Below are 26,353 nucleotides of genomic sequence, written 5' to 3' on the forward strand. Positions count from 1 at the left end.
TGTAGTGAACTGGTTAATGGGTTTGGACAAATATCAGATGATCTAGCAAGGGCTACATTGGGTGCTTGGGCAGTAAAGAAAGATTGCAGTCCCTTAAGCGATCTCATTGTATGGTTTGAATATGGTTTGAATATTACAGAAAAAATAGGTCAGGTTTACACTGCCCTCCAGAGCCTGTACTTTTACCATCCTATCGGGAGATCTATTCCATACAATATAGGAATTGAGTCTTAATGTGGTGGCACCTACCTATTGTATTTCTGTCCCATTAAATATTAGACAGGTGCTCGATGATAGTCGTATATGAGAGCTTTTGTTTTAAATTGCTTCAGCAGTTTGACTCTAGACCCACTCACCTCCATTGACATTATACGAGCTCACAGAATAGGTGGACCCCAAACAAGGGCCTTGGACGTACCTAGGGATATGGTTGTATGTTTGGAAAGATTACTTCAACCACTCAGATTAAAATTCAAGCAAGTATTCTTTCAAATACACAAAAAACAACCATTGCCAAAATAAGTATGCTTTTAATTGCTTTAAGAAACAGTAGCACCGAGTTCATGTAACTTTTTTTATAAAAAACCACAATCAATAAGTGACAATGTTATAAAGTATCATCAAATATACCAAATAATACAAAAGGCACTTAAAAATGAATATTCAACATCAGAATAGTTTCTAGGGCATATATTTGGAAACCTACTTGGTTGTATTCCCAGAGTGTTGTTCAACTGACAATAAGGCTTTTAGCAGTGGAACGGGGAAGGAAACAATTTCAGAGTGGGTGCTCCACCCCCTGAAGCACCCACCCTGAAATTTGCTCCGGATGGTTGGGGATCTTCCAGAGAAGATTCAGTGGGGCATAAGAGCTGCTGGAGGAGGGGGAAATCATTTTTGTTTCCCTTCGGCTGAAAGAAGCCTTAAAGTCAGCTGAGTAATACAGTTAAGTACAACCCTTAGCTAATATAGCTTATAGAGGATTTGTTTAAATAACTAGCTGGTGAATCCTGATAATATTTTGACTCACAAAGTTTTGGTCAAAATGCAAACTGGGTTTTCAAATACAATTACATTTCAATCAAAGGAGACATTCAACAGAGGTATTTGCAAGTTTTCCTTTTAAAAAAACACATCTGAAAATCAACAAGTCTCAAATAACAGAAAATTATAAATAAAGTAAAAAGAAACTTTCTGAAAAGTTTGTAAAGTTCAGCAAAACTGGATAGCAGCACACAGTTTCCAGTGCTCCCTGGTGCATACCCAAGGCTTATCTGCTTTTGTTCATGTTTTTAACTATCTCTCCGAAGTTCAGACAAAACAAAATTGCTCTCTCTCTTAAAAATGCTATGATTGTTACAGATACAGGACAGTTGACAACAATATAACAATATAAGTTAACAACATCACAATGAGGACCATCAAACTGGAAAAAGAAACAAGTATTTACATGGCATGTTACAATTTTATTGATTACGCAGAATCTATTGAACATTGCTTCTGTCCATCAACTGCTCATGGGACACTGTGGAATGACACTTTGGTCTATTCTCATTAGGTCTTGATTCTAATGTATTATTCTTTAACACTATCTCTGCTCTTCAGAGAGGGGGGGTGAGTTGAAAATATTGTTATTGTTTTCTTAGTTTTTATAGGAAACCGATAAACCAATAAACTATATTTTCATTACATGTCTTTTTAAAAAGAAGGATAAAAATCCACTGGCTTCTTTCTGCAATTACAGTGCTATCATCCTCGTTTTTTAGACAAAATGATGGAATTAAACAGACAGGGGAATTTATTAATTGCAAAATGTGAGACATTCAATTGTTAAAATTATTTGTAAATTCTATGGGAAAACAATTTTTGAATCTTTTCTTGAACATAAAACATCTCAGTGTGTGCAATAATCATTTTTACAGTGCCCACCCCTGTCAGTCACTTTTTACTTTATGGCCCAATTCCATCAAATACATGCACCATAAACAAGACATGCCCATGATATTACTCACATTTGTGACATTTAGTTTAAGGGAGTGCTATCTAGGCTTCGGCTTCTTTTTTCCAGATGCATTTTCTTGTAGGTCTGAAATGTAGCTTTAGAATCCTTCACAGGCATTCCATCCAATAATTTTATTGCAGTATCAAGAGGAATGCCATCATTAACTGCAGAATAGTGACAAACAATTGCACTGTTAATTTGGAGGATTTATAGAGATAGACAGACTTGCAAAATTCAGCTTTTCCTGCCAAAACTCCAAAGCTATATATAAAAAACAATACTGGGAGTAAGTCCCATTGAATCTGCTAAAACTTACTTTTGAGTAGGCAAGTATAGAAGTGCATCATTACTATTCAACCATGATATTCAGCTAGCCAATAAGTTTGGTTTAACACGCTATGCCGTGTTAAGGCTTTCCAAGTTCACTCAAGCTTCAAAATACTAGACAAGTCACAACCTTAACAGACATGTTATTGAGGCAATATAGGTATGGCATGGTATCCTGTGCTGTGGCTAGTTCCACCATTATCTTGGAGCTGCCAGGACAGAGTGGTACACCTAAGACGGTAGTTACATCTGTTCTCTGCAATAGACATATATGTTGTCCATAACTAGACCACCTTGGACAATATTAATGTGGAGAGTTGGTTGAAGTCTGGACTTTGGCACTTAGGGAAGCTTTTGACACCAACTATTCTTCTGAGAATGAAGGGTCCTCCCTCCATCAAGTGCCAAGTCAGTTTCAAGCTAGCATTCAACCTCACAAAATCAAGTTTATTGATTTATAACAGGAAATCAAAAAGTTACCTTACTTTTTGCTGCCTCCCATTTATTTCATTTGCAAATTTTCTGATGAGGAATTCTGCAGAACTTCTGCACTATTTTGCGATATTCTGGTTGGCCCTAATTTTGGCATTATCCTTATATGGATTTTAGAAGTTACCTTGAGCTTCACATTCTTCAGTTTTTCTTCTCTTAACAGGGTTGTAATTTAACCAGTCTTCTCTTTTACTTTTGACAGCTGCAAGTGATAATTGCAAGTTATGAGTAAACGGTCAGTTGTCTATGAAATTCAGACTAATATACTTGGGTCAGGGACAACCACAAACACCCCACGGTCGATGTAGTACAATGATCTGAAGCAACCCATGTATTCATAGATCACAAAATATACAAAGTTGTTCTCTCACTGGCTATTTCTCAACTATTAACTTCCTTTACTTGGAAACCCTCTAGAGCCAAGTATTGGTGAAACACATTGCAAAAAATGCCCGCCTTGTCAATACTCAAGGGAATTTACCTGGAGGCTGTTGCACCTAAAAGCCTGAGCTACATGAAACTTTGGTCTGTTTCAGCGGGGTTTTCAGAATGTTCAAGAAAATGAAGTGACATTTTATCATGCTTGATTGATGTGTAAAAAAGCTTTAAAATATTACATGCAAGTACATAAACTGATACTGAGGGTTTTGAAGGTCAATTTTCAACTGAAACCAAAACTCTTCCAATGTATGTTGAAATTACCGGACTTAAGAGATGGTGAAACGAGTGTTTCAAGCAGAAAAAAATCAGTGTCAAGATTTACTAACGATGGGAAACTTCTTAATAGACTTTTTGAATAAAAATATGAACTTATGACATCTGGGTGTGAGGACTGAAGAGAATATTGGTCTATAGAAGATGGATTGTTCAGTGTTACCTTGGAGTGGATGTGTTGAATAATTATCTATATAGCTAGCAGATGAAGAATGGGATGTTCTTTCTTTATTTCCCCTCCTCCTCCTTCCATTTTTATTTATTCTATGTAACCAGAATGGCACCATCCACAACAGGTTTCTCCCAATGTTAGAAGCCAATAAAAACCTTTAGACAAAAAACCTAAGGCAGATCTCTAAAAGTTTGAATAAGTCAAATAATTATGGTAGATTTCTCTGAAAGACCCTCCAAAACCAGCTCAATTGTGAAATACTGACGGACAGGGAGGAAAACTAATATTTTGCTCCACCGTTCCTCTGGCTTGGTTTCCAGAACCTTGATATCTTGGTCACTCTCCTCTGCATACATTCTAGCATGCATCAATATCCTTCTTAAATTGTGGTGCCCAGAACTGGACCCAGCATTCCAGGTGAGGTCTGAACAAGGCAGAATAGAGCAGTACTGTTATTTCCCTTGATCTGGCCATTATAAGTCTGTTGATGTAGCCAATACCATTACCTTTTTTGCTGCTGCATCTCCCTATTGACTCATGTTAAGCTTGTGGTTCACTAAGCCCTCTATATCCTTTTCACATGTAGTATTGGAAAGCCAGGTGTTCCCCCATCTTCTCCACGCAGAGGACCTACTACTTGCTCTAGGAAGGCACAATCCAACTATTCAGTCTAGCTTAGCAGTCTATAGCAGACATCCACAGTAAGGTCACTGTTGTTTCTCTGTCTTCTGTGCTTCAGATGCTGGATCTCTTCACCAGTGAACACATCCTTTACATATAATTCTACTCCTCCTCCCTTCCTGTTTGTTCTATTCATTTTGAGCAAGCTATACCCCCCAATTCCTACATTCCTGTCATGAGTCTCATCCCACCAAGTTTCAGCAATGCCCACTAGGTCATATTTGCCATCCTGTATTATGAGCTCCAATTCATCTTGCTTGAATCCCATACTCTGTGCATTAGTATAGAGACAACATAAACCATGATTCATTCCCTCCAGCTATTTCCTTCTCATAGTTTCTTGTCCTTTAGCAGGTTTCTGGATGCTTAAGTATTAATTAATCATATCATTCATGTTAACCCTAAAAAGAAATGTACTCAAGCTCACCACTGTTACGTATATGCATTTTAATCATCTAAGTTATCTAAGTACCTCTAAGATTACTTCACTGGTTACCTGCTAAGACAGTCTTTGTGAAGCTAGTGAGGAACTCTGCTATGCTGTTACTTTCTGTTAATAAAAGTTAAAAGCATCTTGTGTCTCAAGTTTCCTGCCTTGTGGATGAGCTGTGCTCGACTGACAGCTCCTTGACACCAACACACACACACAAAACACATTTTAAAATGTAAACATAAGCAGGGGAAATACTAAAACTAATACCAGTCTGCATTTACAACTTCCTATTTAACAGGAGTTGTATTACAGGTTGGCTTGATCATATCATACCGTACCTGTGATAGGGGTTTTGTCTTTTTCAGAAAGATTCTTTCCATCTAAAAGTTGTTCTTCCGAGACTGATTTTCCAAACAATATCTCTGGGCACATTTTGAACTCAAGCATTTTCGGTTTCTCCATTTCTGGATGCTGAGAGGATGCGCTGCTGTTCTTTTGATCCTCACGCAATGCTGAAACACTACTGGATTTCACATGCCATACTGGTTTGGAATGTGAATCTAAGTTTGTCAAACAAATGGTTTTCTGTGCAATCCTTTTGAATGCAACTTGGTTCAAATATTTTTTCTTTTGTTCTCTTTGTAGAGAAATTGACAGTATACCAGTTCTTCTGCTGAAACATGTTTTTTTATCAGAAAGAGATCTCTCAAGTCGCTTGTCTCTATTACGAGTATCTAGCACAGCCTCTTTAACTGAGAAGGGAGTTTTAAGTATATTGGAAGCATGGCTCATGTGTTTTGGTGATGCATCTAAATGACTTCTGTAATTGCCTACATTTTTCTTCTCTTTCGAATACGCAAATTTTTCCAAATTTATCTTCAGACTTTTCCTTTGAATACTTTCTTCATTGTGTTCAATATGCTCAGTCCTACTTGGTTCATTGTTTATCCTCGTGTGCCCCAAATTTTTTTTGTATCCGTAGTTTTTCTCAAAATCTAATTTCTTCCTTACATTTAAATGTTCTGGTGAAAGCATGGTAGATTTATGCTGAGGGCTCTTAATTTTAATACTGTTTATATTTGGGGACTTTATGGCATCATTATTCTGGTTTACCAAAGCCTTATGCTTTTTTCCTATTGCCATTTTTCTCTTCAAACCCTTACTCAAAGTTGGTCCCTTAATAATGCGTGTTTCATTGGAGTCCCGTTTAATTTTATATCTTTCTTGGTATGTGTTGCGCTTTATTTCTATTCTCCTTCGATGGTCTGTCTTTGATCTTACAACAAGTTTTTCTTTTGATGTTCTCTGTTTAACCGAGGTTTCAATCTTGGAGAGAGTTCTAGCAGCAACCGCTTTTAAATCTTTTGTGCTTGAATGACACTGTGTTTTATCTGCAGAGACATTATCTCTTTCACGTGTGTGGTTCTGTATTTTAATTTCAATTGTTTCAGTCGTCAAAGTAGGAGAAGATGTATGGAGTGGCAATTCTTCCATTTCCTGCTTGACAGGTATATTAAGTTCTTGAGAGCCTAGTTTTTCTAGAGATGAAAGTGGAACAATTTCAGGATCTATTTTAGATTCATTTTCTTGAAGACCAGTTTTTGCATCAGCTTCTGGTTTGACTTTAGATATAGTTTTAGACTGTGGACAAATGTCCACCTTCTGCTTTGAGGCAACTTTTTCAGGCAGTATGCATTTACACGGCTCCACTCCCATTGTTGAAGCTAGCCAACCCTGGAGGCAGCAATATTTATGCTTACTGGGTTTTGCAGCTGTTGTTTCTGCTGAGATATTTCGGCTGTCATAAGGTACAGCTTGATCAGTTTGACTATGCCTTTTATTCTCTTCCATCAAGTCATCTTTAAATTTTGTTGAAAACTGGTCAACTTCACAGTTTTTTGGTATGTTAGAGGAAGATTGACTCCGTTCAGGAAACATTTCTTTCATCTGTTCAGAAGTTAATACTGTTATTTGTATTTGTGAGGGAGTTTCCACAGAACTTTGAGGCTTTTCTTCATCTTCTTTCTCACTTAGTTTAGTCACAAAATCGTTATTCTCTGGGGTTTTTAAAGCCTTTGGAAAACTGATTCCATAAGGAAATTCTTTCAAGAGTTCAGTCAGCTGATCGTTTAGTACTATTTTAGGAGCTTCAGTGTCGATTCCAGAATCTGGTTGATTTTCTTCACATAGCGCATTTTTTGTGGCATCCTCTTTTGCAGTAGCGTTCGTTCCATCTGCAATACTACTGCTGAATATGTTTCCCTTATTTACAGGTAAAACCTCATTATCACTGCTGAAGTCTGCACTATGATTACAATCATAGAGTGTATCCTGCTTAAGTTTCTCTCCTGAAAGAGTACTTTGGGGCATGGAACTGCTTTTTCCTTCCTCAGAATCAATGACATTCCCCTCATTTGAAGCTTTCCCACTTTGAGGAATCTCTAAATTCGACAATTCGTCTAACAGCTTTTCTGTAGTGGCATCTGATAAGCGGTCTTGGGATGGCAAAAAGGTATCTCCTTCTGAGACACTCGTGATAATTTCAGATTCACTTTTCAAAAGGCCAGAATGCTGGTCACTATGATGCAAATATGGCATATATTCTTCTGAAGTGTCATTTTTCTTACTAGACTTCAAAGGGCTACTATTAAAAATACAAGCTATTTGTGAATTGTAAAACTCATCACCTTGTACAAGAGTACACACACTGGATATCTCGAACACAGTGTCATTCAGCACAACTTCAACAGCATCTCCTGGTTCTTGCAAATCTGAACTACTTTTGAAAGATTTTACATCTTTCTGAGGAACTTGATGAATTAAGCAATCCTTGTTCATTTCAGCTTTCACTATAAAGGTTTCTTCACTGGATTTGGTGGTTTTTTCATGCATATCTATATCTTCTTTCTTAACAGTAATACCTGTGTTTGAAGATGAACGAAGAGTTCCTCCTGCCCCTTCATCAGCAGCTGGTACTAAGGAACTAAGCTCTTGTAAACTACATACACTGTTTTCTTCAATAATTGGATACATTTCTTCCAACAGAGATGAATGAGTTTTTTTCTGCACTTCATGTTGAATACTCTCTTTTGACATTATCAATGGAGTAACAATGGCAACTTGGAGTTCAGAACCCTTCAGTAAATTGGAATTTACGACATCAAGTTTTTTTCCAAGAGAGGAAGGTGCAGAAGACGTAGTCGTTTCATTTGATCCAACTGTAACTTTAGTTTGGTCTTTCTGAGTTAATGAACTGGGAAGATTTCCCAAAATCTGCTGTGTTTTTCCCCCATCTACTCCAACTTCTGATAAGGACAAAGACACAGTTGAATCTTTATTTTTACATACGTGTTTCAAAGTTCCTGGCAAATTTTTGGTCCATAAAGCAAGACCTTTTTTTACTACCTCCCAACTAACGTCTGTCATTACAGAAGGATTTCCAGTAACTGAGGACTTCTGCATTACACCTGCTTCTTGAACAGTTGCTTTCTGAAGAGAAGCTGAATTAAATGTATCACAAATATTTTCATTGCTCCCAGCTACAGTTTTTCTTTCAATTTTTTGCAGACAAGTGTTACTCTGCTCAATGCACTCTCTGTCTTCTTTTTTTGATAAGGATGATCCATTTGAGGCAGGTGGGTTCTGATTTGAACTCGGAACATTGTCAGTAACATACTGGCCGGGGATTTCCATTTTACTCTTACACCAACTCCCCAATTGATCGATGGCAGATCTTGTAGTCAGTTCATAACCAGGACCATTTTTTGTGCACGTCAAAGGCACTTGGGTAGAATCCATTGTAATGTTTGACCTCAGTTTAGAAGCATCATCAATATTATTCACACGAGTTTCAGATACATCACTGCTAGAAAGCATAGGAGCACTAGATGAATGATCTTTGATGGCCAAATGATGGGACCCTCCTTTTTCAACATAATCGTTAAATAACATATTTTCATCAGTAGTACCTTTAAGCATATGCCTTAGAATTGGCTCTAAGTGATTATTGGTTTTCACTGATAAAGGAGCATATTTGACTTCACCAGAACTGTAGGACATAGGAGGAAATGATTGAGTGGTATCATGTGGAAGAGGCTGAATTGCTTGATTGGAATCCTTTGGCAGTGGCAAAGACAGATTGAGATTGGTATTGTAAGAAGCAAGTGAGGTGGCAGCATTTTGACTCTGAACAGTATTTTGATTGTGAACGGAAGTGTCAGCAGCCTGACCATTCTGTACTGAAGATAGGTACATTTTACATCTCATTTTATAGTCCATATCTAATTTTGACAATGCCTTCTTTAATTCATGCAGTTTTTTTCCATCCAGTGCTAGTCTCTCTTTTGTTATTTTATCCTTCAAGTTCTCAGGAAAATGTCTTGAGCCATTAGCTAGATTCTTTTCTTGTTCCAAAGTCCTACCCGTTTGTGGTGTTAAAGCGACATCAGAAGGAACTGTTCCAACAACTCGCACACTGTTACAAAGGCTTGCTCCAACTTCAACTGATGACTTGGCCAGTTCATTAGGAAGCTGATTTGAAGTCCTATATCCACTTGCACTATATGGAGTGTTGCTTACTGCATTAGTTTCTTGGGTGAATGGTACAGATTGATGTTTTTCACTAAGCTGAGTTGAATACAGATTACTACTTTGATCCAACCTAGGACTGTGGTAGTTCTGTACATTTTTATGGGATATATTTGCAACTGCCTGTCGAAGTACAAACTGTCCATGGTTTCTTTGTGCAGGAGGAACTGGGTATGGTGGTGGATTTCGATCTTGAGGGAAGGTCTGTGCTGCATTCTTAGAATTATGATGGGCTGGTACTCCATACTGTATAGGACTTACAGTATTAGGGGCATAGTATTGTGAATGCAAAGCTGCTTTCAGGCTTGAACTTGGGACAATGATTTGGTTTTGAGTATTTTGCTGTAAAGGGAAAACAAGGCATGAAAGGTTCTGCTGAGAATTTGAGTACTGACTTGATGCCTGGTTAAAAGGCACTGCAGTATCTATTTGGGAGGTAGCAGGTCCATTAACATGATAGTAGTGCATCGGCGTTGGCAGTCCTTTTGAACATGTATTACTTTGGCTCTTTTGCCAATATACTGAAGTAGTCATAGAAGTAGAATGATTCTGTAATGGTCGATTATTGTAGCTATCCAAGGCAATAGGCAGATTAACTGTTTTCTGAGGTATATTTTGCATAGGATTTTCAGTACTACCTTGTACGACTACAGGGGAGGAAATATGCACATTCTTTGTCAAACTCGAATTCTGAGTCATGCCAGCAGCCATCTGGACATTCTCAGAGGAAACATGTCCAAGTGAATTGGGATGTAGCGTAAGAACAAGGTGGGCTGGCTGAACGTCATTATGTACAGATGTTTTAGGCAGAATAGGACGTAAAGTATTGGAGCCTCCAGGATTTTGAAAAGGCAAGTTATTTGCAAGGGTATTCATTCTATTAGAGAGTATTTTTATGGTTTGATCATTTCCAGAGTAAGTTCCAGAATTTTGAACAGATGCATTTGCTTGAAAATCTGCTGCAGTAAATTGTTGTGACTGATGTTGTTCCTTAATTTGAACATTGTTTGTCTGAAAGTTGGAGGTCAGGGTAGATCTTGTGCTCCAATCCATTGTGCTGATAGTTCTTTTCTTTTCAGGAATCTGACAAGTGAGGGAGAAAATAAAAGATTTTAAACAAATATACTTTCATGTATGCAGTAATATTTAAAAAGTAGGAACTGCAGAATAATTCCTTGTGGGTTGGGCTGACAACACACCAATAAAAAAAGTTCACTGTAAGTTCAGGGAGGAAATACATATAGTTTTGTGAATTCTCAGACATATAGCAATCCTATGCACATGTATGTGGGAGCAAGTAACAAATTTACTTCCAAATAAACCAGCACAGGAACAGGCTGCCAATAATAATAATTCAATGCAAGGAGATAATGCAAAGCTAGGGACAACAAGACAACAGCACAGCACTATCATGCCTTTAATGTGTGGAACTGGCTGTTCTGTAAACAGCTGGCTTGGGGGCAATTCCAGTTGGGAATGCAGCAGGGCCAGGGGTTAAAGTCCTCCCCCCATACACCATGGTCTCAGTCAAGATCAGGTTAACTAGGCAAGGGGTAACTGGTGTGACTATTCAACTAGGGCTGGGCAATACCTGGTTTTCAACATATTAGCAGCTAAATGCCGCAACATGCTAATGTATCACAATGCATGGGATTTATCTCAGCTGCTTCTTCCCACCTCAGGGAAGGAAGAAGCAATCAAGATACACTGACCAGCCCTAAATGGTGAGCAAGCCCTGGTGTCTCTCAGTCTCACATACAAGTAAGGAGTGTGCGGGCTTTGTTGAACCACTCCGCTCAGCTGGGGAGGAGCCTCCCACTGCTAGCTGAGTTAGTAAGCTGGAGGTAGAGCTTCATTAAAGTGCTCTGCTGAGGCGCAGGCGGCCACGCACCCCTCAGTGTAGAGCAGCGTAGAACAATTTAAAGAAGCCCCCTACCACTGCCTGAGCCAGTGGCAGGTCGAGGGCTTTGTTAAACTACTCCACTGAGGTGTGGGCAGCCAAGGGAGGAACAAGCTGCATCGGCCCCAGGCCTTGCTGATGCAGCTTGTTCCTTCCTCTGCAGTTTGAGGGCCAGAGAACAATAGCAGCTTCACCTAATGGTATGCCGCAAGTGAAATCAGCGCTGCTCCCAAGTCCCTCCACCGCCAGGTAAAGGTGCCATCGTACTCTGGCCCTCAAACTGGTCCTGGTAGATGTGTTGATACATTGCCCAAGCTTACCACCAACCCCCCAGCTCAACTTTCTGGTCACTGAAGGCAGGTGGGTGGGACAGACATGGTCTGCCGAGAGAGCTGCTTCCCAGCCCCTCTCAACCGCACCCTTCCCACTTTACCCGATTTCAAGTATACACACAGGATCCGGAAACATAACTCCAGCATAAGTGTGTGTGGGGGGGAACAATGATGACAGCTGCATTAAAAACAGGTTGTGTATCTTTCTGCTTCATAAACTCATGGAAGGTGTGATTAGCCATGACAGGGCACTGTAATGCAGCACATTAAAATATACATATCCCCTAGTTTCTATGATCTGCAAAAAATGAACAGCAACTGAATTAAGTAACAAATCAATACTTACGACTGGTTATTTCTGAATTTCTCCAAGTTTATTTAATCTTCAGTAGTATCAGTATTCTCATAAGGTTTCTGAAAAACAAACAAAAATAATGCATGGTTCCCATACATCTATACTTTTTCAATACATATGGAATTGCTACACAGAAAGATAATACAGACGATATTCAAAGTGACAAATTTTGGTTAAGATTGATCTGCCACTTAAAAGCATAACATCCCTCAATACACAAGTATCCTTCACAAAAAGATGCACGAAAATATCTTAAGGGACGGGGGTGGGGGGAGAAAACAAAGGTTTAAAATTAGCTTAGGTCACAGTGCCCAAAATAAGGAAATGTAAACTTTTGCTCTAGCAGCAAACATTAGCTCTAGTACAACATGAGACAATAAAATAATTAAAATCTCTACAAAACTGAAAGGATATCTATTTAATTGTGCTAAGAAACTGAGGGGAAAGGATTGCAATTTTTTTTAAAAAAATGACTTATAAGATTGGTTGCTGGTTAGTTACTGGTTATTATATATACACTAGTGGCCAAAACTGTGGAAACCCTTTGGAAAAAAGTATTTCAGAGGCTTGATGGTTCATAACACCACTTTTTTGGGGGTAATACTATAAAATTATATCAATAGAAAGATAATTTTATGAAGAATGTAATGCAATAACATTTATGAAGGATTATTTATTACACCACCAGTCAAAGAAGAAATGTGAAACACAGAAAAAATGATATATACTAAGATTCTCAGAGTGTCAGTTACCGTATTTTTCGCTCTATTGGACGCAGTTTTTCCCCTCCAAAAATTGAGGGGAAATGTGTGTGCGTCCTATGGAGCGAATGCAGGCTTGTGCCATAGCCGCGCGCAACCCCTCCGGCAGGGAGAGGCTGCACGGGGCTATGGCTTCTTTAGCCCTGCACAGCGTCTCCCGGCAAGGAGAGGCTGCACGGAGCTAAAGGGGAAGCCAAAACAGCTAGCGGGATCCATCCCGCTCGCTGCCTTGGCTTGTTCCATAGCTGCGCGCAACCCCTCTAGCAGGGAGAGGTTGTGTGCAGCCTGTACGCTGCTCTTTGGGGCTGGGGGGGGAAATATTTTTTTTCTTGATTCCCCCCCCCTAAAAACTGGGTGCGCCCTATGGTGCGAAAAATACGGTAATACTTAGTTGGGTAACCTTTAGCTTTAATTACAACCTAACAACACCTTCCCATGGAATGAACCAATTTTTTTAGTTCTGCAGCTGTAATAATGTGAAACCAAGATTGAATTATTGTCTCTATTAATTTGGTTTTATTGCTGCATAGCTTCTGACATAACCAGTTTTTTTAGTTGGATCCATTCCATAGATTTTTAATTGGGTTAGGGTCTGGGCTATGTATATTTGGGCATTTACATTCCCATTAATGATGCAATTCTGCCCACACATTTTGTTGTCATACAACTCCAGATCATAACTAGGTGTTTCATGTTAGGTGTAGTACAAGTAGGATGTAAATCTCCGATTCTTCTCCTCACGTATTTCATGCCATCACTACCAAGTAAGGAGATTTGGGTCTCATCATTCAAAGTAACTGTCCCATTGTTCCGCTGTTCAATTAACATGGGTTTTAGCCCAGTTTAATCTTTTCAAACAGAGGTATCAATGGCTTTTTCCTTGGAATTTAGACCATATTCCTGCAGTCTGCGCCGAATAGTCCTTGCAGTCAACTTCACATTACACTGCGCCATGTCATCTTGAATACATCCAGATGATTTTCTTCTGTCACGTAGGCAGTCTCTTAATTCTTCTATCATCACTTGCTGTTGTGCACCTCTTCTTGCCTTTATCAGTCTGATTTTCTAGTAACAGTCTCCTTAGGTAAAGGTAAAAGGACCCCTGACCATTAGGTCCAGTCGTGACTGACTCTGGGGTTGAGGCGCTCATCTCACTTTATTGGCCGAGGGAGCCAGCGTATAGCTTCTGGGTCATGTGGCCAGCATGACTATGCCACTTCTGGCGAACCAGAGGAGCACACGGAAACGCTGTTTACCTTCCCGCCAGAGCGGTACCTATTTATCTACTTGCACTTTGACGTGCTTTTGAACTGCTAGGTTGGCAGGAGCAGGGACCGAGCAACGGGAGCTCACCCCGTCATAGGATTCGAACCGCCGATCTTCTCATCGACAAGTCCTAGGCTCTGTGGTTTAACCCACAGTGCCACCCGTGTCCGAGTCTCCTTACACCTCTTCAAAATTTAGAAATGCCACCTTTGGTTTAGTTTCCACCAATTTTTCTTCTAATTTCTTCATAATTGTAGCCTTGTTCACTTAATAGTACTATTTTACATTGTTTTCTGGGTGACCAGTCCTCTTTGCACCATTTCTTTAATTTTATAATATTATTTTTTTATTTATACCCTGCCCATCTGGCTGGCTTTCCCCAGCCACTCTGGGCGGCCTCCAACAGAATAAAAACACAGTAAGAGACCAAACATTAAAAACTTCCCTAAAAGGGCTGCTTCAGGTGTCTTCTAAAAGTCAGACAGCTGTTTGTTTATTTCTTTGACATCTGGTGGGAGGGCATTTATTACAAGCTCACTAAATGAAAGGGGAAAAAACCTCAACCAACTAGATAGCAATCATATAACATGCTGACAAACATCCTCCTCTCAGCTCCAGTACATAACATCGATAGCTGAATCCTACTGTGACCTGATTGGATCATTGCCATAACAAGATGACACCTGATTGGCTCTTTAAACACTCATGCTCATTGACTACTTTCAAATGAAGGAAAGCCACTGCATATCAACCTAAGCAAGCTGTGCTTCTATTTCTATTTGACTATAACTTTTGATAGAATACAGATAATTAAACAAACTGTTGCATTACATTCTCCATTAAATTATATTTCCACTGATAACTGCAACCTTAATATTTCAGTGTTGATTAGGGCTGGGCAATATCTGGTTGTTCAACACTGCACGAGCTAAACATTGAGATTTCGATATATCACAGTATCTGAAATAAGGCTGAAGCTATCTAGAGGTGAACAAGGTAATATCCTGGCAACAGCTACTACTTATGGGTCTAACTCTGTAAAACTGATAATTTTTTACTTACAGTTAACATATTGTTACAACTGTTATAGTACTATTGTACCAATAATGTTTAAATTAGCACAATTTCTCTAAAATTAATCAGTAGCATAGATATCAAAAGGTAAGAGAATGTCCCCTAAAAAATTTAAGTCAGTGTAACACTTTAGGATATGCAAATATAAATCACTATTGAATCTGATTGTTAATTTTCTTTTCTAAACCAAGCCAAAAAAGAATGGTACAGATACATTTTAACAGAAAATATAAACAAAAATTATATTTTTATTGCCAGGAAAATTTGCATTTCTTTTATAAACCAAGCCAAATTAGAAAGAACAGATAAAATTTTACAGAACAAAAATTATTAAATTAAATTTCTGTTTTTTTCAAGGGTAATTTGCACTTTGGCAATCTCTGGCAATAGAGATGCCTTTTGTATTTGAAGAACATTGCCAGCTGTGCTGAACACACTTTCTCTCCCCCTTTTATTCTGAAGCAACTTACAAGCCAAGCATGGTACTGGGGGAGGGGAGAGTTCCTTCCAACTTGCAGCAGGGTAGTGCCACAGAGGAGCTCCTCTCTGGCTTCACAAAACCAAGCACACCAACAAGGGAGGGGAGAGATAGAATATCACACATACACAGGGGAGGAGGGAGAGGGAGAGGGAGAGGGAGAGAGAGAAGCAGGGGAGGAGAATAGGGGCTGGATCACCAGAGCAAGGAAGGAAGCAACTTAGAACTGGAATGGAAAGTTAACAGAGAGAGGAGAGGCTGGGGACAGTGTTAGAAACTGGGATAGCAAAGCTAGCAGCCAAAGCACTTCTAGGAACTGAGTTGTGGGAGCCAAAACAAAATGTCTAGGCGCAACTTGGGGCGGGGGGGGGGGCAACAGTTTATTATTTTGATAAGCATGAATTAATATGAAAGTCAGATAAGTGACACATTTTTAGCAGATATTGTTAATACAGTGGTACCTCGGGTTACGTACGCTTCAGGTCACACACACTGCTAACCTAGAAATAGTGCTTCAGGTTAAGAACAGAAATCGTGCTCCAGCGGCGCGGTAGCAGCAGGGGGCCCCATTAGCTAAAGTGGTGCTTCAGGTTAAGAACAGTTTCAGGTTAAGTATGGACCTCCAGAACAAATTAAGTACTTAACCCGAGGTACCACTGTACATGTTTAATTTGATGTTCACATTAAAAATATAGGTACCATAGTTCAGTTTTCAAAACACTCTACTCTTTATCATTTAACTCCTTAACACATTGTCTATCCTTAAAATATACTCTGAAGCTTCAGAGCACATACATTTCAGTAATCCTTGAATATCAGCCAGGGACAAAAAAATGGCACCCAGACTTTTGGAAGCACTCTCAAATGGAGAATGTTTAGGCACAAAAATGTGCCTGGTGCCCTGCTAATTCCAAATCCTGGCTGGGAAGAAGTTTCTCAAAGCTCTGTTTCGCGATATCTGCTTGGTGATATTGGTGTCAGCCTGCTGCAGCGATTTCTTGCCGTTGTGGGAGGCAGGGAACAACTGAGGTGGAGTTGGCAAGAGCTGCACACACAGAAGGAAGTTGGCTTCCCTGTTTTCCCAATATTATGCTTTTTGTATACCACACACACATTTGCGATAAATTGCAATGTCAACAGTTATCACGATTTGATGTAAAACCCAGTATCAAACGATATATCGATTTATAGCACAGTCCTAGTGTTGCTTTGCAGTGAAAACTAGTCAGGGCTTTAGTTTTAGTTTATTTAGTTGCCTTTTAAAAGAGCTGTAAAATGGCAAGGTGCTGCAAACAAAAAAAAACCTTTTTGTTTTGGAAGTACAACTATATATTGCTTCAGCAGGGGAAACACTGTTTCCCTACACACACAAAAGGCTACAGCACCCATCAAAGAGCCAATATTGGGTCCTAAGGGTGATGGACATTCCCCGAATTTATTTTCTGTATATCTGATTGTCATCACCAGGAGATGGCACAAACTGTTTTGCAGACTTTATTCTCCAAACAGATAGCACACCAAAGAGTCAAACAGCAGGCCCAGGAGTTTGTGTTCCCTCAGGGAGGCCAAGCCAGCAAAATACTCATAGCAACTGGGGGGTGGGGGGAAATCTGGCAAACCAGCCAACCGAGTGACGTGTTGAACGGCTCAATTAAAAACAGCTGCTCTGCTGAACAATCAATTCATGATATCCCTTTTTTTCTTAGATGAAATTTCTAGATGCTAGAATTTCATCTTAAGTAGGCCACAAATACAGTATATTTACTATAACATGCCCGTATCTCAATACTAAAACCAGTTCTACACAGAAATAGTAACAGCATAAAGAAGTTATAAAATCATAATACCAAATAAAACACAGAGATTAAAATAGCTCTAATCCTCATGATCCACATTGTTCATCTAGAACCTATCAGCATCAAATTAGAGAATAGGGAACATACATCACCCAGGAATAAAACATTAAATAACTTAAGCAACTGTTATCAAAATCAAAATCCTGGAGTGTAAAGCTCCACCTTAAAAGCTTTGGAGTTTCTTCACTCTATCTAGCCAACACCAGATTTAACTTGTGGCATTAAGCCAATAATATCCCAGAGGAAACTGACTCGTGTTTTCACAGGACTAGTGTTTTCACAGGACTAAACAAACAAACAAACAAATATCCTACCAATTCACAAACTTCATCAGGTTGATTTACATTTCTACTGAAAGACCATTAACTGACTAGGTTATTTACAGAAAGTTAACTCTTCAGGGTCAGAACACAGCTCTTTTTGCTGCTAAACCAAATATTGTCTAAAGGCGAGATCACTGCCTATCACGCAAGATGTAAAAGCATCATCTTCATGTATCAAAACAGGTAAGGACCCTTTAAAATATTTATATTCAGAATCCACCAGAGCCAGATTAGTTTTTATAAACCTTGCGACTGAAAATCGCCACTTGGTCACAAGCGGGTGTTCCTGAGTCGCAAAAAAACAAACATGACTAGGACTGAGCTGAAGATACACAAGTAGAAAATAGATTATATTTATTTCAATTCAGAGTTTTTCACTTTTATCCACTGAATTTCCCAGTACTGTACTGTTTTAAGAATATGTATTCTTAAAACAGAATACATATATACATAGAAATAATTACTCAAGGGGAATTTGTTCTGGTACAGCGAAAGTCAGCTAAAGATAATCTTTGAAAAACAACAAGATTCAATCCCGGCCTGATTTTTAAAAATACATATTTAGCTTTTTACCAAAAAAAAGTGTAGTAACGGACTTTGCTTTGGATTCAGATAATATTTTACCATTGGGAAATAGCACCTTGTGAAGATCACCCAGTCACATCTGTGAGGGAGGAATAAAATCAAGTCTCCAGAGTAACAGCACTACCGACTCAACACAAGCTAGGAAATTTCAGTGTTTCTTTTATGGGGGGGGGGGCTCTGAGAAGAAGGGATATCAGATCAGAGCCCTAGCAGCGCAGTCACACTGTTACAGAACCCTAAAAAGGCGATAAGGGGGTCGGAGAGAAACGAACTGTGCTTATCTCCCCCCAACACTATAACAAAATATGAAACAATCTCCCCCCGCCCTCAGAGATCAACAACTTACCTCTGACCAGGGGGGATGCAAGTCCTCTCTCCACACTTTATGGACTCTTTAAATGGAAAAAGTAGATGGTGCGGTGGGTGGGGCCGCGTCGGGACGGGACGACGGACTATAAAAATGCATCTAATGACAAAATAAACGTGACACTTACGGCGGGCCCATTTATCCTCGCCAAGTGTGGAGCCGTTTCGACATCGTTTCCCTCCACGGGGCGGCAGCGGTCCTCGGGATCCTCGCGGGAAGCGGATTTTCACGCCTCGCAAAGCAGCAGCGACGGCGCCAGCCACCTCCTCGGCCAGGTTTGCGATGCCCGGAATCGAGTCTCTCTCTCTCTGCTGCGCGAGGGAGGCGGTCGTAGTGGGGAGCAGGAAAAGAGAAAGGGAGAAAGCCATTAGGATTCGGTGTTACCTGACATCACAGGGGTGAGGAGAGAAACGCGGAGGGGAAGCCGGAAGCTAAGAGAGCGGCGCTCGCCTTCGCCCGACCAGCGCGCGCGCGCAATTCTCCCCTCAGACGCCGGGAGGCTTGGGAAATAATCCACAGCGGCGCGAAGGAAGAGGAGGATACCTCAGCGCCGCAGCCTCAGCCGCCAACCCCCTCTGCAATTAGCTGCGTTAATTGGGGCGGCGTTTTTATTCCCCCCCTCTTCCCGCTCGCCATTTTGAACCCACTCACGTCCTTTCCCTCCCAAGCCTTCCCCCCCCCGTACCCGTTTTGTCTCTACGCCGCCCGCGGGATAGCGATCCTCCGCCGTGGCCGAAGAGGAAGAGAGAGAGAGGCAGGCGACGCCCCGATGGGCCTCAGGCGACAACTCTCCGGGAAGCAGCGGAAGCGACTCTCCAGAAGCGCTTTCCGCCCCTCGCTCTCGAAGCAACAGGAGAGAAAAAGACTCCTCAAAGTGCCAGCTTTTAGAAGGCGGATAAGCCTCGCCGCCGGGCAAAACGGAGTCGGGAGTCCCGAGAAGAGAAGAGGAGAGCCTGAGCAGCGCTCTCTAGTCTCTCCCTTTCTGAAAAGCCGCTGACACATTTTCCTCAGCTCTGAATGAGGAGGATCGACCAGCCGCTGCTTTCCCCTCCCTAAATCCACCTGGCCCCGCCCACGAAGGTGCGGGGGAGGCAGGAACAAGTCGCCTTCCCTGAGGAGGCAAAAGATTCCTGGAGTTTGCAGGCGGTTCTTGGGTCGGCGCCGACCTCTGTAGGCGAGGAACTGTAACCGCCGCGCTCTCTGCGGTTGTGAGACCTAAAAATGACCTCATGGTATAATTGAATACAGTGGTACCTAGGGTTAAGTACTTAATTCGTTCTGGAGGTTCGTACTTAACCTGAAACTGTTCTTAACCTGAAGCACCACTTTAGCTAATGGGGCCTCCTGCTGCTGCCGTGCCGCCGGAGCACGATTTCTGTTCTCATCCTGAAGCAAAGTTCTTAACGTGAAGCACTATTTCTGGGTTAGCGGAGTCTGTAACCTGAAGCGTATGTAACCACTGTATATGTTTAGTATGTGAGGTCTAAAAAGAGATCTCATGGTATAATTGAAGATATTCAGTACGGTATGAATGGAGATATGTCTGAAGTGTGAGCAGAACCAGATGCTACGTGACTCTGAAGACAAAAGATAAAGAAATTATGGAATTAAAGATTAAGAACTACTGAGCCAGTTTGTGGACTGGGCAAAACAGGAGATAAGCAGCCAGGATATTCTGTTAAAATGTGGGTTGAACGAGGTAACGGTTAGGTGAATTTGTACCTGGATAGCTGAATGATTTGGACGCGGGTGGCATTGTGGGTTAAACCACAGAGCCTAGGACTTGCCAGTCAGAAGGTTGGCAGTTCGAATCCCCACAACGGAGTGAGCTCCCGTTGCTCGGTCCCAGCTCCTGCCAACCTAGCAGTTCAAAAGCACGTCAAAGTGCAAGTAGATAAATAGGTACCGCTCCAGCGGGAAGGTAAACGGTGTTTCCGTGCACTGCTCTGGTTCGCCAGAAGCGGCTTAGTCATGCTGGCCACATGACCCGGAAGCTGTACGCTGGCTCCCTCGGCCAATAAAGCGAGATGAGCGCTGCAACCCCAGAGTCTGTCACGACTGGACCTAATGGTCAGGGGTCTTTACTAGCTGAATGATTGAGGAGTTGTGTTTTCACCAAAATGCTGCAATGGTTATATAACTGCAGGCAGCACAAACTTGCTTATATTTATATTTAGAACTGCTTGTGGTTAGGATGCTCGTAAGTGGGGCAGCTTGCAGATGAGAAACGGTTTATTTGTACGCCTCAGCAAGTATAGAACTCGCTTGCACCTGCTAGGGGTCCGGATGTGGTTGTAATAAGTAGACAAGCATCAGCGGTCCAGAACGACTCACACTTGTTAACTGGGGGTGGTAGAGCTTGTGATCAGAAGGCAGTATCTTTGTTTGGCTTAGCAAGTAATTGCATAGACCAAATAGGGGAATTTTAGTAGGGAAATCAGGCAGTCGTGATAGGCTGTAACCCTTGCAGTACCCAGCCAATGAGGAGACAAGGGAGGGAACCTTCAGGTATAGTGAATATAAGCTTATGTTTTGCCAGTTTTTGGATGTGCCTACTTTGGACACCTGCTCTTGCAAAGAATGTATTGTATTCAATAAATTATTTGCTGCTTCACCAGTTTTGTTCTGATTGTATTTTAAGGAGCAGGATTAAGGGTCTTAGGACCCACTTTTTACTTCTCACACTGACCCAACCCAAAGAGTGTTACATGCTTCGGTGAAGTAAAGGAACATAGCTTTATTGCTAAAACAGTATGTAAGGGCACAGAGGCTTGATCAAATAAGGGCTTTGGGGAACTGGAAAAATTAACCAAATACTAAGGGGCTTTGGGGGATGAAAGAGGGAGTGGGGGTTGGATTTTACATTGCAATAGGTGGACGTGATAGGTGTGAACTTTGAACACCCCTTCCTAGTGGGCGGCGAAGGAGGGTGTGCTGGGCCCGGGGGTAACCCGTGAAACGCAGTTCAGGACTGGTCCAGAATCCGGAGCTTCTGCTAGGAATCAATCCGACAGAGCCAAGGCAGGAAACCAGGCAAGGACAGGTACAGGATCTCAGGCAGGATCTGGCTTACAGCAATGTTGCTCCCGCAACCTGGGGCGAGGTCTGACAGCCTTTTATCTTTGTTGGGGTAGCGACCGGTCCTGATTCCCCGGTGACTCACCTCCCTGTTTTGCCTGAAGGTGAGCACTCCTCCTGCAAGTACTCAGGTCTCTCCTCTCAGATCTGTGTCGATGGGTTACTAGACCCAGGGGCCGCCTCAGCCTCCCCTGACCAAACAGGCAGTGGAGCAGCTGTAAGTGATGGCCCAGCTGAAGGCAACCAAGTAATCCCCGCATCTGGCGCCAGGGCAGGCTCAGGCCCCTGACTTGGCCCAGCTGGTGTTTGTTGCAGGGGAACCTGTGCAGACTGGGACTCTTCAGGATCAGGCCCCAGACTTGGTTCAGGTGATGCCTGAGGCAAAGGATCTGGTGCAGACTGAGTCTTCTCTGTTTCCGAGCCCGAGTCCCAGGCCATCACATAGGGACTTGTGCTCTGGAAAAGGGTTTATATAGTCATGTTTTTGATAAGGAAGTGTGTGCCTGTTTTTTCAGGACACCCACTTACAAGTGTTTAATTTCAATAAAATATTGCTGCATCATCAACTTTGCCCAGACTTGATTACTTCAAAGAGGTCCAGGACCTAAGTCCTGGGGACCAGTGTTTATGTCTCACAATGCTGAGCTGCACTGATTTTGTTTTATTATGATACAAACTGCTTCTCCTCCAGAGCAAAGTAGAGTGTGAAGGTGGTGCTAGCAACATCAACCTTTATATGCCAAGTTGAGAGGATACTGCCTTTTTAAAAGACAGACCATTAGTCCATCTAGCTCAGAATTGTCTGCACTAAGTGGCAGTAGCTTCCCATGAGTTCAGATAGGAAACAATCCCAGCCTGATCTGAAGATGCCAGGAATTGAACCTCAGATCTTCTGCATACAAAGCAGATGCTCTGCCACTGAGCTACAGTCCTTCCCCAATAGCTTGTTAGGTCAGCTCCCCATTAGGGAGGGGCTGCTTTGCAGGCAGGAACCAGGTCTCCATAGTGACCCTAGAGTGGGCGGAGATAAGCTGCCCATGTCAGCAGGTTCCCCGGCCGTGTCACCTTCAGCCTGTCCAATTGAAGCTTGCCTGGGGGCATGGGTACCCTGTTAAATGTTGGGGCCAGGGGATGCTGCCTCTTTTGCTTCCAGTTGTTGGATCTCCCTGCCCACCCACCCTCTTTTACGTGGTTCAACACCCTCGGTCGCCTGGTTGTTGGGACCGGGTAGGAATTTTTCCCACTTGGCATACTTGGCTCTAGCCACTTGATTTTCACCTACCTAGTAGCAATCGTCACAACTTTGTGTGGTTCGGCATTGGGTAAGCCTTTTATGGGAGAGGAGATTGTTGCCTCCGCCTGCCCCTCCACGGTAAGGGTATCCCGTTAAAGGGATCCTGGGGTGTGGTTCCTGTCCGAAGCCTGGGCGTGGGCTAGGGCCAAGACACATCCCCAACGGTGACCCTTGAGGGGGGCCTCATTTGATGTACATCAGAGGGCTCTTCCCTTCCGGTGGTGAACCCTTCAAAGAGACTTCCTGCAAGTGTGCAGGAGTCAGGTTATAGTCTTGCTTCACCAATTGCCTAAGCCAATACCGCTCACATCTGTAACCAATAAAGTTGTGGGCTTATTTATCCCATTAACCCAATATACTTGCGTTCGTGTGTTTTATTCCGGGGAAGCTTGGGGTCCAGGTCCTTGCCAGACAAGAAGTTATTAGCTGGCACTAGTAAATAGGATGGTTTTCCCAGCAGTGATATATGGAAGTGAGAGCTGGACCATAAGGAAGGCTGATCGCCGAAGAATTGATGCTTTTGAATTATGGTGCTGGAGGAGACTCTTGAGAGTCCCATGGACTGCAAGAAGATCAAACCTATCCATTCTTAAGGAAATCAGCCCTGAGTGCTCACTGGAAGGACAGATCGTGAAGCTGAGGCTCCAATACTTTGGCCACCTCATGAGAAGAGAAGACTCCCTGGAAAAGACCCTGATGTTGGGAAAGATGGAGGGCACAAGGAGAAGGGGACGACAGAGGACGAGATGGTTGGACATGTTCGATGGTTGTTCTCGAAGCTACGAACATGAGTTTGACCAAACTGCGGGAGGCAGTGAAAGACAGGAGTGCCTGGCGTGCCCTGGTCCATGGGGTCACGAAGAGTCTGACACGACTAAACAACAACAACAACAGTAAATAGGATGAGGCAGTGCTAAGACTGCTGGAGACATTTCCTTGAACATTCACTCTTTTGAAATGCAAACTGGTCAAATGACTCATTTTTGTAATGCAAACTTTTATTCCTTCCTGGTTTTATCTGATGCTTGGGAACTTGTTGTGAATGTAATTGTGCCATTTAGGGCAGACAAATTGTTAGCTGCTTTAGAAAATAAAATAAGAAATAGCTATTTGCCTTCTTTTCTTTAATTTTCTTTTAAAATAATTTTCAAATCAATTTTACAGCTAGTGCTGAAATCTGTAATGTAAGCATATTCACTGTTGAAACTCTGTGTTCATCATGTCTATATTTGGAATGTTACACAAGCATTTTGTATTTGCAGTGGTAACCTGCTGTATTTTAAGGAGGCATAATTGGTCCTTCATGGCTCCGCTATATGAGGCTTGTCAAAGAAGCAGACTTTCACTGCTCTTCTAAGCCTAAGAGGGGTTAACATTATTGCTGAATCATGATGACTTGTATGCTTGCTAAACATGGGTGTGGCCTAGTTTTATGTTATCTGCGACACAATTGGTCGGTTAAGAATTTATTTTATTTTTATTTATTTACTTGATTTAGAGGGGGGCAGCTGCGCCCATGTTGCTAAGCCTGGATTTCTAATTCACAGGAGTATCCCTTGTTTAGGAATAACACAGCTACAGTACATTGGGAGGAGCCAAGAACAATAGCCAGAGTAGTTGTGTGTGAACTCAAAATAGGTGGTAGGTTAAGAAGCTGAGAAACAGAGACCTATTTGATTTGTGCTGGAAAAAGCTGTGCCTGATGGAGAAGCAAGATCTTATGGGAGTGTTAATGCTGTGAGCCCCTCCATCTTAAGCTCAGGCTATATATATATGTGTGTGTAAATAAACTACTGTATATATCCTAAAGACACCACAGTCTCAGCTGACCCTCATTCCAAGGAAACTCAACCCTGAGTAAGCATGTGGAACCCCTATAATTTCTCAGCCCTTGGAGACTGGGATGGCATGTGATAATATGAATAATGTTCTCACTGTTAGGGCTGCACTTTTGCATTCTTGTGAGGTCTTCTCAAGAAAGCCTTAGGAATCTAGAAAGCCCCAGTGGAGCTCCATTCCATTCAAAACAATAGGTTCACACCAAATTCTACTTGTAGGGAAGGTTAACAGCATTTCAAACCTAAAGCATCCTTTTGTCTCCAGTGATATCACTGCTTAGGCACATTCTAGGTGAAAAGATAGGGAACTCCTGGCTCTCCATTTATGACTGGTCTCCCAAGTCACATCAGCCCCTGCCAGCATAGTTCAAGGTCAGAGCTTAGTCAAGGAACATCTGGAGAGCTGAAGGTTCTGAGTGCATTAAATCTCTTCATCTGTAATTGCATAAATCAACTTGGGTGGTTTTTGGGCTACATCTCCCAACATTCCTAGCTAGCATGATCAGTTGTCAGGAATGATGGGAGTTATAGTCTTAACAGCTGTGGACCCAAGTTTGAGAAACACTGGATTAATCATTCTAAACATAAAACCTCATCAACCATATTCAGTAAAGAAAGTGAAACCAATATCTCTATTTCCTGATAGAAATTCCTTTGTTATGAGTGCAACAATTTCCTGATTGGTCACTTACACCCGACTCATTAGTTTGATTTATCATTCAACTAGTGTGGTTTTGGTTTGTGCTGAGATAGCATTATACTGATTATCTGCTAGATTTATAGAGTTAGGACTTAGGTTTCATAAACCTACACTTATTTGTGTATGTTGTACTATTTTAAAGAATATTTTTCTGTTGGGTTAACTGGGAAATTTCCATTTTCCTTTGGGCTGTCTAAAAATAACTAGAGCCAAGTAGATGTGGTCATAACAAATATGATGCAGTGACTAAGATTCCACTCAAAGGATTTGGACATTTTCTGTGATCTTATGCTGGTAGCCGGTTTTAGTCAAATATTACATTGTTTGAAGAAATGAATAAAGACAGATCCATGCTCTGTAATAAAAGTTCCATCTAAATCTACAAGGGAAGTATTCAGGCTCACTGAGAAATTCCAGTATAAACCTTGTAACAGTGCACAGCGTACAAATCCTTCCATTACTGTGATGGACAAATTTGTAAGGGATCCATTGTCCGGAGGTCCTTCTGTATAGCCCTAATTTTCTCATTCATTTAAGAGTAAGTATAGCCATTCTTCAACACCTTAATTCATCCATTTCTGATTAATTACAGTCATTCTCCATGGCTGATTCCATTCTCCTGTATTAGTGTTATTGGATTAGTAAAAAACCTATTTAGCATTTAATAAAATTTATGTTTATAGTCCTTACACATATTCTCTATATAATTATGTAAATGTATGCTTTGATTTCTATAAT

The 26,353-nt window shown here is 41.5% G+C and overlaps 1 protein-coding gene and 2 long non-coding RNA genes across 7 annotated transcripts in view; 2 read left to right on the top strand and 1 right to left on the bottom strand.

The window, feature by feature from the left end:
- Window positions 1–26,353, top strand: part of LOC310742848 — a 175,859-nt gene that overhangs the window by 143,157 nt on the left and 6,349 nt on the right. The gene's annotated exons all lie outside the window — the stretch shown is intronic.
- The window catches only part of LOC310742836, an 87,841-nt gene that overhangs the window by 60,151 nt on the left and 1,337 nt on the right, over window positions 1–26,353 (top strand). The gene's annotated exons all lie outside the window — the stretch shown is intronic.
- Window positions 511–21,663, bottom strand: RESF1 (retroelement silencing factor 1). 5 transcript variants are annotated; one of them, XM_083572203.1, is made up of 6 exons: window positions 19,706–21,663; window positions 18,833–19,016; window positions 11,987–12,054; window positions 5,160–10,491; window positions 2,946–3,023; window positions 511–2,166 (listed from the first exon to the last, which is right to left on the bottom strand). In XM_083572203.1, exons 4-6 carry the CDS (start codon window positions 10,459–10,461, stop codon window positions 2,024–2,026), a joined length of 5,523 nt encoding a protein of 1,840 aa, XP_083428329.1. In that variant the 5' UTR covers window positions 10,462–10,491; window positions 11,987–12,054; window positions 18,833–19,016; window positions 19,706–21,663; the 3' UTR covers window positions 511–2,023. The 5 variants fall into 5 exon arrangements, with proteins under 5 accessions (XP_083428329.1, XP_083428326.1, XP_083428330.1 ...); XM_083572200.1 differs by having other exon boundaries at window positions 19,391–21,663; XM_083572204.1 differs by having other exon boundaries at window positions 18,685–19,016; window positions 19,391–21,663.

This window comes from Podarcis filfolensis (genome assembly GCF_964270895.1).
Source record: "Podarcis filfolensis genome assembly, chromosome: 10".
Lineage (NCBI taxonomy): Eukaryota > Metazoa > Chordata > Lepidosauria > Squamata > Lacertidae > Podarcis > Podarcis filfolensis.